Source organism: Lutra lutra, chromosome 3, assembly GCF_902655055.1.
Source record: "Lutra lutra chromosome 3, mLutLut1.2, whole genome shotgun sequence".
Classification (NCBI taxonomy): Eukaryota; Metazoa; Chordata; class Mammalia; order Carnivora; family Mustelidae; genus Lutra; species Lutra lutra.
The window spans coordinates 51,545,604-51,561,080 of record NC_062280.1 but is presented as its reverse complement, the minus strand read 5'-3'; the positions used below and the strand labels follow the sequence as shown (position 1 = coordinate 51,561,080).

Sequence of the window (15,477 nt, the reverse complement as noted above, 5' to 3'; positions counted from 1 at the left end):
TGCTAATTATTTTACCTGTAAAAGTTGAACTTTCGGCTGTGGGATGGAAATCCGTTCTTTCTGGAATTCTGTGCGTGTACAAAATTAGTGAATAGCATACCTTTAACCATTTGTGGATTAAATAAAGCCTTTGAATGTGTATAGCCTATTTTAATCACACACTTTTCACCCTCTTTTAATGACTGTTGTCCTCCATAATGCTTAATTTTGTCAACATTTCACCCCAAGTGTTCACTGACTCTACTTTCTCTTCAAGAATACCCATTTAATCAAGACCCTTTCTGAAAACGGGTCTCCTAAGCTTGCACCAGGGTGCTCCACCATTCAGAAAACAAAACAAAACAAAACAAAAGGAGATGAGCAAAGAAAGGTGCCAGTGAGGACTCTGGGTGAAAGCCACTCCCAGCTTGCCGGCCTTTGATGGGGGAGGAGACAGATGAAAGGCAAGACCCACGTCCAAGATCAACTTTACTCTGGACAGAGACTTTCAACGCCGGAGCTTCAGTACCTTTTACGATCAGGTAGGCGATGGCGAGGAGGAAGGCGAGGAGGATGGCGAACAGCAGCGAACAAAGAATTGAGAGGACCTGGACCGGCCACCGTCGAGCCTGGGCTCCGTCGTCCGCCACCGCCGAGAAAATGCCATTGCGCTTATCGGGGAGAACTGGAGACCCGTCCCCGTCCCGCCGGAATAGCGAACCCTTCCTAGGCTCCGACGACGCCCCGGCCGAGAACTCCGCCCGCAGGTCACGGGCCACTTGGTCGCAACCGTCCTCCTCGTCCACTTCACCCTCACCCCAACTATCGCCCTGAGTGAAAGTGGAAAACGCGGGCCGGGAAAACGCGACAGGGGTGTCGAGACGTCGGCTTAGAGCAGCCGAGCGCCGCCCACCCTCCACGAACGACATGGCGGGAAAGACGAGCTGGCCCGCGGAGGTCGAGAGACTCCCACCCGCCCCGCCCCGCGCTCTCAGCAGCCAATCAGCGGCCAGACCCCCCCACAGCCTCCACCACCCGGCACTGGCGCGCAGGGGAGCGCAGAGATACGCAACTAGGCGGGGAAGGTGCAGTGGGACCTAAAGAAAGGCTGGGCGCCCGTGGGCCAGAGCACGACCCCAGATCAGTAGGAAGAAAAGGAAGCAGAGAAGTGCGCACAAAGAGCCAAGCCGAGGCTAAAGGTAGCCAAGTCTCCTCTCCCTGCAGTGTTTCGTCCCAGCGAGAGACCTCCGCTACGGCCGCGTCACCTCTAGGCAAGCGCGCGCCCCAGTAGCACCAAAGCCGCATCTTCTCGACGCACGGTCCTAGCGCCCGCCCATACCCCCTTCGGATTCACATTTCCCAATCGATTTGCTTTCTCCCTTCTGCTATACGCTCCTATTTTTCTCTGGCCCGGCTCTCCCCTGCCTAACCGCCCTTCTCTTTTCCTTTTGCATTGTTCTCCCCGCCCCATCACAACTTCCCTCCACCCTGCTCGACACGCCTCCTTCCCGCCCCCTCCTCCGGCTTTCCAGCTCGTGCGTACGGAGCTCGAACCCTCGCCTAAGGAGCCCCTCCTCCTCTCCTGTTCCCCGCCCCCTCTCCTCCTCGAGCACCGCGCGCGCGCGCCTGGCCCCCGCCACCGCTAACGCTAGAAGCTGCTTACCCCACCCCCACCCCACCCCGGGCAGCCTCAGGTTTGTGGGGCGTACGTAACTCGGGCGGAGGGAGTGAAGGTGGCAGGCCCCAACTGCCCCACCCCCTACGGGGTGAGGTGGTCTAAGCTCGGGAAGCTGGGACACCGCTGTCTTCCCTTCCCCGGGGAAAGTTGGAGTTTTCCCGGCGGAGGCGCAGAAACTTCCTCCGTCCCCCTCCCCCCCGTCCATGCAGGCGACGCCGAGTGAGGCTGAGGCTGGGGGCGAATCGCCGCAGAGCTGCGTGTCGGCAGCGCACTCTGATTGGACAGTGGGGAAGCCTGTCAGCTTATTGGCCCCGCTGATCCCTCCCCGTAGCGCAGGGCAGCCTTTAACCTTTGGCCCCAGCGGGCGCCAGCCACTCAGATCGCTTCTTGTTGGTATGTGTAGCGGCAGTGGCCGCCGGCGGAGCAGTCTGAGCCCGACGATGAGGCCGGGGACGGGAGCGGAGCGTGGAGGCCTCATGGTGAGTGAAATGGAGAGCCATCCTCCTTCGCGGGGTCCCGGGGACGGGGAGCGGAGATTGTCCGGCTCAAGCCTCTGCTCCAGTTCTTGGGTCTCTGCTGACGGCTTCCTGAGGAGACGGCCCTCGGTAAGGGATCGGTGGAGCAGGGGGAAAGCGGCACAATGAAAAACGAAGTCAGAGAGGCAGGAAGCTTTTTCCAAAAGGAGAAGAAGATGAGAGTGGACGAAGAAAGAGCTCGAGATGGTGGGCTATGTAACGAGGGGGAGAATTGGAGAGTGGGGATGCACAAAGGGAAGAACGTGGGTCCCTGGAAGTTCTTACTGGGCTTGGCCTAGACAGATACGCGGTGGAGGTGCTGGGCCTTGGGCGGGGTGAGCGTTTTGGAGAGGTAGGCCCGCTGTAGCAGGGAGTGGGAGGCGGAAACTTGATTATGTAGACTTTGAAAGAGGTTGCCAAAATCTGTTTTCACGAGTAGTAGTGGTGGTTGCAAGGGGTACAGCTGGGAAATTGGCAGGGGATAATTAGCTGGTTTTAAGACCTGGAACAATGGGCACAAAGGTAAAGAAATAGTTGTCTTTTAAAAGGGAATTAAAATGGAAATGTTAGTTGTTTGTATTTAGGGTCTTTGAGTGATAGACCTTAGTCTGAAATATTTTTTTTTTTTTTTTTTGGCAGAAGTAATTTTCCTTGTGTTGAAGATTCTTTTAGGAAGTACTATGTTCATATGTTAGGAGTTAAGTGTCCCTGGGTGCCCGTAATGTTTGTGTTCTGTTAAGACCAGCTCTTATCTGAAATAATTTGGAAAATCCTCGTTTCAAAGTTTAAAATTAACTTAAAAATAAATTTAATAATAGTTATTGTTAAGATATTAACTAGCTATCTGCTGTGTGAAATAGAACAGAGTTGCGGTTTTTCACCCATAACAGTTTTTAAATTGGTTTTCACATGTTCCTCAGGTTTAGTAAGCTAACTGATTAAAGCAGGCTGCTCCGAAAAATAAAATATATATTCTAGCTGTCCAGTAATTATCCTAATTTTTCCTATTTTGTTCTGTAGTTTGGTCAGTTGCAAGCTCATTATGAATACTGGTGGGTAGTGCATTTTGTTTAAGACAAGGAAGTATAAGCTAACCCAGTAACTGAATCACACATTCATCTAATATTAAAGCACTGCACATAACCAGTATGTGGAAATCAGATTTTTGAGAAGCATTTGTTCTTACTTGCTGATTTTTAAATTGTCCCTGTTTTTCAGATGGGGCACCCTGGCATGCATTATGCCCCAATGGGAATGCACCCTATGGGTCAGAGAGCGAATATGCCTCCTGTACCTCATGGAATGATGCCGCAAATGATGCCCCCTATGGGAGGGCCACCAATGGGACAAGTAAGAATGTTTTTGTTTTATTTTGTATTTGTTTGTTGTTTATTTTTGCCTGTGGTATCATTGTGTCAAGATTTCTAAACCTGGGTCAATATTTGTAGCTGTTTAAGAATTAGTTTATGTCAAAATAATATTGTTAAATAAGTCAAATGTTGAGTCATGACACTAATCAAATTGTGAATGTAAGGAAAAGCCTTCTGTATAAAAAATTTATTTTCTGCTACAACAAAACTAAGAGTTCTTTTTTCAAGTAATTGTACATGTAGTCTTTTTAGTGTATGAACATTCTTTTTTCCAAGTATGTTAATTGAAGTTAATGTTTGAAGAGTGAATATTATTTTATAGGTCAACATAATTTATGTCCATGGACCACATAAATGCATAGAATCTAAAAGTAGCAATTGTTCAGGTCTTTGCTTTAGAATGAAGTTTATTTCTGAAATAGCTTCTTCTTGTGTGTGTGTGTGTGTGTGCCCGCGCGTGCAGTGGAGGTAGAGTAGGGAGATTCTACTCTAATTTGATTCTTCATAGGGCAGTGCCAAATAGGTGGTTCACGTTCCACTTAATACTGTTTTGTTTCTGTTTTGTTTTAATGCTTACTGCTTCTGCACTCCTGCTTTTGAGCTGTCCCTTTCATCCCCAGCATAAATTGTAAATGGACATTTTGTGGGAGTGATTTAGAGCAAAAGGTTTTAATGCTGACTCAGTGAATTCAGTAGAACTGAGTTCCTAGAGAAGCATCCAAGAAAGGTAACAGGTTCAGTTACCATGAATAATTTTATGCCCCCTGTCAGGTTCTGTAGTACACATATTCTTTGGTGGCTGAGTTCTTTCAATTTGAGTATCTCAATAAATCATCAAAAATTTAGGCTGATAAAATATATTGGAAAGCCAGTCAATTAGGTATGGTCTTTTTGCTAATTGATACTGTTTATGTTGATAATCACTTAAGCCTTGATATTTTAAGTTATTGGTGAAATTGTAGTGGAGAAAGTCTTGCTTTGTGTCTTTTTCTTTGAACTTAACCTTAGGAGTAGAAGGGCTTAATGTCAAGTGATTTTCTTCCTTTTTATTTATAATGTAGCCCTTAATTTTGTACAAAAATCTTTGTTCAAAGACACCAGGCCCAAAAGATTCTGCCTGTAGGAGTTTTGGGGGTTTTTTGGGGTTTGGTTTTTGTTTTTGTTTTTGAAAGAACCGTTTATTCTGTTGTTCTAGAATAACACAAGTTTTAAAATTTTCTTAGGTGATGGAGAAACAACTCTGATTCTTCTTCTGTTTCTTTCCATCTCTAAGCAGCAAGGAGCTCTTCTGGTTTTCTTAGTAGAGCTGCTCTAACTAGATAATGAGCTTTAAAAAATATTTATTCTTTAAATGCTCTGGTTCTTATTTAAAATTAGTTTCTTTCCACAGAAAGATAAAATAAAACAATTTGCTACTGCCAGATGCTTCTCTCTTTTCTGGGGCCTTCTGTTTCCATTGGGCCAATCAAGGTAAGTTTTGCAAGGGATTGACCTGCTTACCCTTGCTGTAATGGTGCTATTGCACTACCAAACCAAGACACCAGCTAGTCATTTCTAATAAAATGCAGATTATATTTATTTATTTTTTTAAAGTGCTTTTATGTATCTCATTGACATAAGCTGGTCACAGTTTCCTTTATGGCCCTTTCTCTTTAGCTATATCAGTGACCATCTTCCTAGTAAGGTTACTTGCTATTTGGTACACATCTGTTGAAGTACTCTGAATTTTAACTTGTGGTTTTCCCTTTCTTCTTTTTTCCTAGACCAGTTTATGCCATGTATCTTTAAGTGTACCTGCCTATTTAGATGTTTAAAAGTCTCTCTCTCCCTGTTGGCTCCTATTAGGTTAATGAACGAATGACTTAAGAGTCCAGCTTCTAGGGTCCCAAGAAAATCTTCATTGTTTTTCCTTAAAATTCAATTGTTTCTTTTTTTCCTTTTAATATCCAACTTATATGGGGCCCAAATCTAGGTAAAACTAATTCTTATTTGACCTTTGGTAACTGACTGGGAGGGCATGGATAATTTAAATATACTCAAGTAATCTAGAAATCTAATTTAAAGCCCAGTAAACAACTTGCTTAAAAATAAAAGTGGACGGTTAGTAAAATTGATCTTCTATCCACTTTGAGGTATTAATGGTCAGAAGTTAATGAAAAACAGCAGCGTGCTTATATAGTTCACTATAGTGACACAAAGTTGGTAGAGTTCTGCCATACAATTTTTAAAAATCAGTTTACAGATTTTTTAGACTTTGGTACTGAAGGTTATGGAACCTTCATGTATATTGCCTAGTTCACATTAATATCTCATTCTGGGACCAGCTGAAAATGAAAATTGGTGCCAGTCTTACTTGCTAAATGATTCTGGTCTCTGAAATGTTACTGAATGTGACATGAAATTTTAAAACTTGTTTGTAAAATAATATTCAGACTGGACAGAATAACAACATACAGAAGTCAGAATTTTTCAAATGCATCAAGTTATTTAGGTTAAAAGGGTATTATGGTTTTCTGAAGGAGTTTGGTTATTTGTTTTTATTCAGAAGATGACCTATTGTGTGTGCCCTTTTTAGAATTCAGGCTGAATCTGTTACTACTAAAAAGTAGATTTCAAGTTTATCTCAGATATCTATTGTATAGATTAAATTTGCCTTTTCTGTTCATATGGGAAAGCTGTCCTACTTTTACAGGATTATAGAGTCTTATATTTGAGAGGGACCTTGAAAGGTGTATAAACTTTAATACGGAAATTAAATAATGGTTTATCACTGGTTAAAAACCGTTATTAATAAAGTAATTTCCTTGCTTGGTGTCAATACTCAAATATTTGTAGTAGAGATTTGCCTTAAGATGTGATTGTATGTGAGGCCATTTTTTACTTAGTCAGGAATGTTTTGCTTTTTTTTTTTTTTTTTTTTTTTTTTAAGATTTTATTTATTCATTTGACAGAGAGGGAATACAAGTAGGTGGAGAGGCAGGTAGAGAAGGAAGCAGGCTCCCTGCCGAGCAGAGAGCCAGATGTGGGGCTTGATCTCCAGATCCTGAGATAATGACCCAAGCAGAGGCTTAACCCACTGAGCCACCCAGGTGCCCCGGAATGTTTAGCTTGTAAAAGGTTTTCACATCTTAGTAATTTTTGTTGTTCTTTCTATGCGAAGGGCATGCAAGTCCTACCTTTTTCACAGGTGATTTTGCCTTCACTGAAAGCCTAAGAGACTCCTCTTAGGTGGTTCTTTCTTTTTTTAATTTTTCTTTTAATGAGAAAAGTAGAAGAAAAGACTTAAAGTTTTCTTCAGCTCTAACAACCTATGGTTCAGTTCAGATCATTTGGTAAGAACAGGTGATATGTATGAGATTTTATGGGTTGATATGGACATAAAAATCTTTAATGCCTCCCTAATTCTAATCATTCAGTACTTTTTTGCCTTTGTTCAATAAATTGATAAATGAATGCTTTTCACAAAGGATTTTGATTTTCTTGTTCTTAAAATTAGTGAGGCAGGCTTTAGCAGATCTTGACTCTATTCCTTCTGCATCTGGACCCAGTAGTTACACTCACATGCCTAGGATACTCTTAACAAATTTTGAGCTGGTTTTCTTGCTTGAAGTCTGCCCCTCAAGTTCTTGATTTTAGCATGTTGTCTCCTTGCCCAAGAACCTCCAGTGGTTTTTTTTGTACCTAAGGTATAATGTCTAAATTCCACAATTTAAAGAATCTCCCAGAGTACAACTCAATGCATAATTCTGAGCTTCATGTCTTTACACTCCCTAAGTTGAACGCAGGCTGTATCTTTTTATGATATCTTGACTGATTATATTAGTTCTCGAGTGAGCTTGTGCTGTTCATGCTCTCCTACCTACAGCTCACTACCACCATGAACTTAACTTTACTTACCTAAGTTCTGCCATTTCAAGTTCTTCCTTCTCCTGAAGGTCAGCATACTTTTTTGCCCAGCATATACCTCCCTTTCAAATTAAAAAAATCCTATGAAATTTACCTGTAACTCTGTTTCACTTATTTTGGGATTTAGTTTTGTTTTGTTTTATGGTGTATTTGCTGTGTCTTTCTAGCACATAATAGACTGTAAGCTCTTAGAGGGCAGGTTCTGTGTTTTGTACTTTATAAGAAGTCCACAGGTGCTGAGCACAGTTCTTGGCACAGCATGGGTGCTCGGTAAAATACTTGTTGAATGAATGAAACAAAAACATAGTCTTTCCTACAGTATAGGCCATGGAGATAGTAGATGTTACATGTGACTATTTTCATTGGTTACTTGTGACTTTACAGTGCTACAACTTAGTTCTTATTTTTAGTGTTTGCCTCTCTATAGTTGTTTTTTTAATTTGGTAAAAATGGAAGATAAAATGTAATAATTTTTGGTGGATAAAGCAAAAATACCCGTTTCCATTTATTTTAAATTATAGCCAAATGTATTTCTATCTGTCTGACTTTAGTAATGGTCTTTTTAAATTTTACCACAAAAAATTTTCCATACCTTCGGGGTAAATGACGATTTGGCATATAGGCCTTCCAGAAATCCATACTTTTGGTGTATCTGACTGACTGATTGGACCAATTGATTTGTTCCTGTTGCTTTTGAAGTACCATTATTTTGGGTATTTACCGAATCCTTGTCGTTGAATTAGACATTAGTAAGTAACAAAAAGGCTTTTTTCCCCCTTAGGTTATTTGTTCGTAATTATTGAATCTCAGTAACTTTCTGTATGCATTTACATTATCCAGGCAAGTACTTATTAAAAAATAGATTGACCCAGATCTAATGTGTTTGTATAACTTCTAAGCTGTGTATGTAGTTAGATTTTGATAGATTTACTAATGATTTCTTTAGATAGCATTACAGTTAAATATGAACTTATCTATTAAAAAACTTTAGCTAGAGTAGCGTTTCTGAGTCTGGAGAGTATTTGGACAGATTTAAGAAGACAGTGTAAGTGTGGAAGAATAAACTGTACTCCTCTCCTCCTTTGAGATTCACAGGGCACGGTATTTTCCAAGAATGCTGAGAAGTCTCACAGAAGCCTTTTAAAACTGTTTTTCTCATTGTTACTTGGTTTGTTTGTTTTTTAACCATCTTCCCTTTCCCCACTTCCCTAGGCTCCCTTACCTCCCTGTTATGTGTTTATTTTGCTTTGTCTAGCCCATTGCATGTAATTAATGTTGCATGGAATTAGCATTTTGGGAGAAATGCTGTATTGAAGCTGTTTTTCCATTTAGTCTGGTCCTTAGGAGGAAAAAGGGAACACGAAAATAAGTATTAACAGATACAATGAAGCACTCCATAGAGTACAACGGATGTATTCAGTAAGTAACAGGATTAAAAAGGAATGAGAACAAATCTCAACAGGTTAACAGGTTGATTTTTAATTGGGTGTTTTAGAAATATTTATGATGTGACTTAAAATCATCATAAGATTGTGTATCAGTAGCTAATAAAGCTAACTAAGCTACCTGTGGTATCCCATAGCTCTGTACTAGGATGGTTTTTTCCTTTTTTTAAGATTTTTATTTATTTATTTGACAGAGATCACAAGTAGGCAGAGAGAGGGGAAAGCAGGCTCCCTGCTGAGCAGAGAGCCTGAGGTGGGGCTCCATCCCAGGACCCTGAGATCATGACCTGAGCCACCCAGGTGCCCCAGGATGTTTGTTTTTAACTAGAGAAATGATAAGGCTAAGTCGTGAAGGTTTTTTAAGTAAGAAAGAGTAGATTACTCCTAAGTATAGAAGTTGTTAGTCTTTCATTCTTACTCCTTATTCCATACCTTCATACTACTTTTAGTCAATAGGCTTTTAAGTCTGTTGGCTGTGATGTTAAGATACATAATGTATATATCTTGCACTGAAAACTTAACAGGTATTCCCTCACATGCCTGGGCTGAACTTTATTTTGTCATCTTCTAATGGCTGATTTGGTAGTCATGATATTTGTAGACATTTGGAAGTTTTGTGGAGATGAATCTTTTCTATTTCTTCTCTTTCTCTAGTCAAGTAATCATACATTTCTTTTGCTTATTAATGAAAAGTTAATTGTAGTTCGTGGTAGTACTAAAGATAATTAGTTTTTTGCCTAATGGGCTTTAAAATCTGCTTCTAATTGCTTCTTTTTTACTTGGTACAGTGCACTCAAAGTGGAAATCTGAATCTTTTCCAAATCTGAGTGATGCTGGTAGCTATGTCTTTTGAAGGACTAAAGATGTCAGCGAGTGAGACTGTTCTGAGTTGAAATATAATTTGCTTTTTCTTCAGCTTTGATTTTTTTTTTTTCTTAAAACTTACTTATCTTAGACTTAAAAAAACAAAGTTCTCACTATAATACAAACATAATTTTACTCAGTGGAGCCTGATTGTCTCTTTGGATTAAGATTTTTAAATTACGTTTTGATTAATGAACGAGCATTAAGTTTCTGTTCAAAAACATGGGCTTTAGCATAGTTTCCTTGGCTATGTGATAAAAGAAAATGTTTACTTCTCTGAAAGATTATTTTTCAGTAATTTTAAGGTCATTACATATTAGCGTATATTAAATATAATAGAAGATTTTTCTCTTATGCACACAAATAAGAACTGTCTACATAAAGTTGTCTACTTACAAGCATTTGAGTTCCTGCTATGTACATATACCTATCCTCTGCATTAGAGATATGTATGTAAATGAGAACACTCCTTATTTCAAAGGTGCCCACAATTGAGAAGAAACTAAAAAGTAAACTTTCATGTAAACAGTATATAATGATTTAGCTAGATATAAAACTGAATCTAGTTGAAAGGACTTGGAGTAGGAGAGTCATGTTCCTCCATGCTTTTATCCTAGATGGCTTGTGTTCAGAAGAAGGCTTAGGTGACTTTTTAGAGGAAGTTTTAAAGTCTAATCCTATATGACTTGAGATATCACAGTTTGTGGGTATCCTTGCTATGTTTAGAGTTTTTTAAAAACTAAAATCATAGTTTATTTTCATTCAGTTCTTTTTAAGTTTTTGTCATTTTATCCATATGCAGTTTTATTTTTATATTTTCTTTGACCTCATTAGGAAGTTTGGAGTTTGGTAAGAGACGGTGGCCTAAGTATCATTAATAATTTAAACTATTTACTTGCTTTTTTTTTTTTTTCTTTTTTTTAAGTTTCAGGGAATAGAGTTGTGATACCTAATCTGTCTTAAAAGGAATTATAATTCTATCACTGTCTTTGTGTATAAGTTTGAGAGACGGATATACCTTACAGAATATGATCCTCCTGACTCTTAAAAGGGGTGGCTAGAGGATGAATGTCTGATTCATAGGTGGGAATAGTAAGTAAGGCCCAGGGAATTAAGTGAATTATCCAGTGACATTGCAGAGCCACCATTAAATGTGATGCTTAAAATGGGATTGCCTTATTACATGTGCTCATTCCTACTGAAGATGATGGTTTTACATTATTTACTAGATGCTCTTAAAGAACCTAAGTGCCAATCTAATAGTTAGGGAATAAATGAGAGAAGGGACAATGAAGAGAAACTTTATTATCTGAGTTGAGGGAGAGTAGTGGTAGTAAAACAGCTGTCATTTATTGAGCACTGTTCTGTGCGTCTTCTGCGCATTGCCCCATTTGATCCCTCCAGCGGTGTTAACAGGTGAGTGGTACTTTTCCCCGTGTTACAGCTGAGAAAATTGAGGCCCAGATAGGTTAAGTAAGTTAGCCCAAGTTCATGCAGCTGCTGATTGACCAAGCTAGGGTAGGAATTTTGATAGTCTCTCTCTAGAGTATGCTTAATAGCTGTACTGGACTGCTTCTCTATATAGCAGTATGAGATTACATCATTAAGCTAACCTCCTTAGAATCTGAAGGAATAGTGTATACTTCAATTCTAAACCATCCAGGTTGAGAGTATTTAGCAAACGAAGTATTTTAGAATACTGGCAATTAACATTAAATGGTAAGGTTGTGTTTCATGTGGAACAGTATGCAAATGTCTGCTTTTTGTTTATCTAAATGTTATACAGAAAATGATAAATATTTTGAACTTCTATATAATTGTAATGAAGAGGAAGTAAGGTTAAATGATAGCCCCAAAATGTAATTACTGATTTTGGGCTATTAAGGATATGCTTTAAACAGGAGTATTGATGTCTATTTCTAATTGAATGAATATCTAGTTACATTCAGAGATGTAGTTTTTACAGTTGTTCAGTGATTAATTTTTTTTTTTTGCATTCATTCATAAGGTAAGTGAGTGGTGTGAAAGTGGTTTTTAGATACTAGACTTAATATCCTCTGTGTACTTACTTGTGGAATTTGACTTAAAGAGGAACCAAGTAAAAAGGCAAGAATCAAACTTTTCAGGTGATTTGAAACTTTAGGTTTGCAGAAAGAATGGTTCTTAAAAATCAGTGAAATTTAAAAGTTTGTATTTAGCTAAAGATCCATTGGTTGTGTGATTTCTTTCCAGCAGGAAAAACTTCAGAAAATAATTATGAAGAGAAGAACTTCTGAAGTACCCATGTGTGACGATCTTCACTTTTGTTTTGATACCATGAAACGATTGCGCTAGTTTTCCATTTTGTATGATGTAATGTGTTGTAGCATTGACCACATTGCTTTTAATTACTTTATCTTTAGTTTTAAAAAGATCTAGTGAAAAATGAAGCAGACTTGTTTTATCTAACATTAGGAACTTTCCAAAACTGGGATGCTAAGAATGAGCAGATTGCAGTGCTCCCTAGTTTCTGCTTGTTTTTTATTTTCTTCATATTGCTATTCCTTCTGAAGACATCTTAGTAATTGGTTTACATTTTATCATTAAAAGAATAGAAATAAACGTAGAATAATTTATATAGTATACATAGAGAAATGGTTGGCAATTTATGAATAAAGTGTACCAAATAGTGTATCTGAATTATTTTTTGGTTTTAAAAACTTCAAAGTGTCCATAAAATTTAAATATTTAATATTTTAGACAATTTAGCTTATGTCTCATGTATGTGTTTTACCCTTCCCATTTTTTCCTGTTTCCTAACTACTAAAAGTTTGTAATTATAACACTTAATATTATTATTTGCCAAAGGAGCTTAAATGGAAAATTTGTGAAGCTCTACAGGTCTGTGATTTTATAGTGTGCTTCTCATTAAGCTTATATGAACCACCACTTTGTAGCTTTAAGAATGATCTGCTTCTGGAATTTATAGAGGCATCATTGTAGCAGCTGTTTTAAGAATTTCTTCCTTCCTTTCTTCCTTCCAACATCCCATTTTCATTGAACTTAAGATGCTGTGAATGTAAGACACTGTTATGTTATGTGCCCTTAGAGAGAAAAAAGAACTAACCTAACGAGAAGTCTAAAATACTCTGCAGTTAAAACTGGGAGACCAAGGGGCTATTCCCTTCATGTGAAGCAAGAAGTAAACCTTCCATGCAAAAAGGGACAATAAAATAACTTGAATGCCTCAACTTGATTATTAGGCCAAGGGAAGGGAAAATCACTTCTGAGGATTTGAACCACAGATCTTAGAAGCTTGCAACCTGGATCAGTTTGGTATAGAAACAAAATAATAATGGATACCTTAGAAAATTTTAGTGGTTTCATATTGATGGTGCAGTCAAGTAACTGGCCTAAATCAGCGCGAAGTCCTCTGAAAGAATTCAGATGGGTTGAAACATGTATCCACATGTTATATGTATCCTAGTAACATTACCACAAACTGTATTCTTCAGGCTTTGAGAAACAGGTTTTTTGTGATGGTCAGGCCTCTGGAAGAGCTCTTAATTTGTCTGATTTTTGTAATAACTTCTCATAAGAATGTAACATTTTCTGTATTTATTTTTTTATTCTTTGCTTTCTGTTGGGTCCATGGTCAAAGGAACAAGACTGATAACAAAGCAAAGGTCAAGCAAAGCTTTATTTCGTGCCAAGCATCGAGAATCAAACCGACCAGTCGGGGTCGCCTCTTACAGAGAGGGCGACCCCTCCCTGCCTTGCCGACTAACTTTTATAGAGCAAAGGCCATGTGGTTGAGTCTGGCTACACACAGGTGGCCAACTGAATTACAGTTCACCCCATAGTAGCTATTTGAACTAGCTAACTGGATGGAATCGCTCTGGCTAAATAGGCCCCTTACAGTTTCATGCTAGTATCATAGTTTTCATTTTAAATTCTATTAGTCTACTGACTTTTAGATAATCAGTTGTACATCTTTCCAGTGTTTGTCCAGTTGAACAAGCCCAACTAGTTGATGCCCCTCAATTTACAGAGATATTGAGGGAGAATTTAGATTTTTATTTAACACTAAATCTCATTCACGTAAGTTCCGCAAATGTAAAAACCCTATTTTGAAATAGAGTTGTGGCTCAGAATGCCAGCCTCAGAATTTGGGGAATTGAAGTTGCCAAGACCCAGACTCAGGTTTTACCTCTGGGGAAGACTATTTGCTACAGTGTTTCATTGCCCTGGTATTTGGATACTCCTCAGCCTTGACAAGTGTGGTCCCTTTGGGGTCAGTTCTCAGACTGCATAAAGAAAAGGGCTGGGGTTCCTGGGTGGCTCAGTGGTTTAAAGCTTCTGCCTTTGGCTCAGGTCATGATCCCAGGGTCCTGGGATCAAGCCCCACTTCGGGCTCTCTGCTCCACGGGGAGCCTGCTTCCTCCTCTCTCTGCCTGCCTCTCCACCTACTTTTAATCTCTGTTTCTCAACTAAATAAATAAAATCTTAAAAAAAAAAAAAAAAAAGGACTGGCAGGACTCCCTCAAAGCTGGGGTTTGGTGAGTCTGTCCCAGAGCAATTCAGTGTCCTCTGCTTGTATTTGTTGCTACAAAATCAACATTGACTGTTCATCATCTTTCTATTTGAAATATGTAAAGAAAATCTAGTTGTAATAGGCTTAGGTGATCTTATTTAGTTAAAATTTAGCTTATGTCTCTAGCTATAACCCTGATAGCAATTAGAAAGTGAAGAAAGAGTTGGTTTTGTGGGGGGGGGGAAGAAACACGAAACACTAAATCTCATTCTGTAACCAGCCACGAGTTTTAAGCTAAGAGCAGGTTTTTGAGATGTTTTAAAATTTGAAATGAGGAAGAACAACAATTGAGAGAATTCTGTCAAACTCTGATCTTTAATGATTTTCAGATATTGTTTGTCACTCGCCTTTTCTAGTCAATTCTTACTATATTGTAGGGGTTTTTGTCCCTTGTTTTTTAAATGGGATTTGGTCACTGTCTTATGAAGTCAGAGTATTTCAATTCAAAATTACATTCCTTTGTACTGCTACCATGGTGAAATGTTCTGTTGTGTGTTGGAGATTTTATTCCACTTAATATCTTTAATTCTTATAAGAAAATACTTTTTTCACAAGTTTTCAAAGTTCAGTTTTTCAATTTCATTTAGAATTCTAGTTTTGGGGGTTTATAGGCCATTTTAAATACCAGGCTGTTTCCCCACTGTTGCTCACTATGCTTCCCCCCATAATCAGTTGCTTAGTACCTTAAGAATTCACACCTACTTTGCTATTAGCCTAAAGTAAAATCAGTTGTGAGGATATATTTTTTCAGAGTAGAGAGAAGAGGGACTGTGTCTAGTTCTCATTTGATTGCTATGTTTTTTTCCCTTAATGCATAAATTACTTCATTAATTCTTTTAGGCTGGTGGAGGCTTGTGCTTCTGTTTTCAAATTCTGTACCTTTTTTTTTTTTTTTTAAGATTTTATTTATTTATTTGTCAGAGTGAGCACAGGCAGACAGAGTGGCAGGCAGAGGCAGACAGAAGCAGGCTCCTGCTGAGCAAGGAGCCCGATGTGGGACTCGATCCCAGGACACTGGGATCATGACCTGAGCGAAAGGCAGCGGCTTAACCAACGGAGCCACCCAGGCGTCCCAGTACCTTTTTTTTTTTTTTTTTAACTGCTGTTTCATCATGTATTCCAAGTAGTAATAACATCTTTTCTGTCA

The 15,477-nt window shown here is 39.1% G+C and overlaps 2 protein-coding genes across 10 annotated transcripts in view; one reads left to right on the top strand and one right to left on the bottom strand.

Moving 5' to 3' along the window:
- ARL6IP6 (ADP ribosylation factor like GTPase 6 interacting protein 6) overlaps positions 1-1,474 on the bottom strand; it is a 38,575-nt gene extending 37,101 nt beyond the window's left edge. Inside the window, exon 1 of one of the 2 annotated variants that reach the window (XM_047721737.1) lies at positions 509-1,474. In XM_047721737.1, coding sequence (XP_047577693.1) covers positions 509-908 — 400 coding nt within the window. In that variant the 5' untranslated portion in view covers positions 909-1,474. The remainder of the gene's footprint in view (positions 1-508) is intronic. The other variant, XM_047721736.1, reaches the window with a different exon arrangement.
- Positions 1,475-1,605: 131 nt separating this feature from the next.
- The window catches only part of PRPF40A (pre-mRNA processing factor 40 homolog A), a 55,964-nt gene continuing 42,092 nt past the window's right edge, over positions 1,606-15,477 (top strand). The window contains exons 1-2 of one of the 8 annotated variants that reach the window (XM_047721729.1): positions 1,606-2,262; positions 3,391-3,522. In XM_047721729.1, coding sequence (XP_047577685.1) covers positions 1,861-2,262; positions 3,391-3,522 — 534 coding nt within the window. In that variant the 5' untranslated portion in view covers positions 1,606-1,860. The remainder of the gene's footprint in view (positions 2,263-3,390; positions 3,523-15,477) is intronic. The other 7 variants (XM_047721730.1, XM_047721727.1, XM_047721734.1 and 4 more) reach the window with 7 other exon arrangements.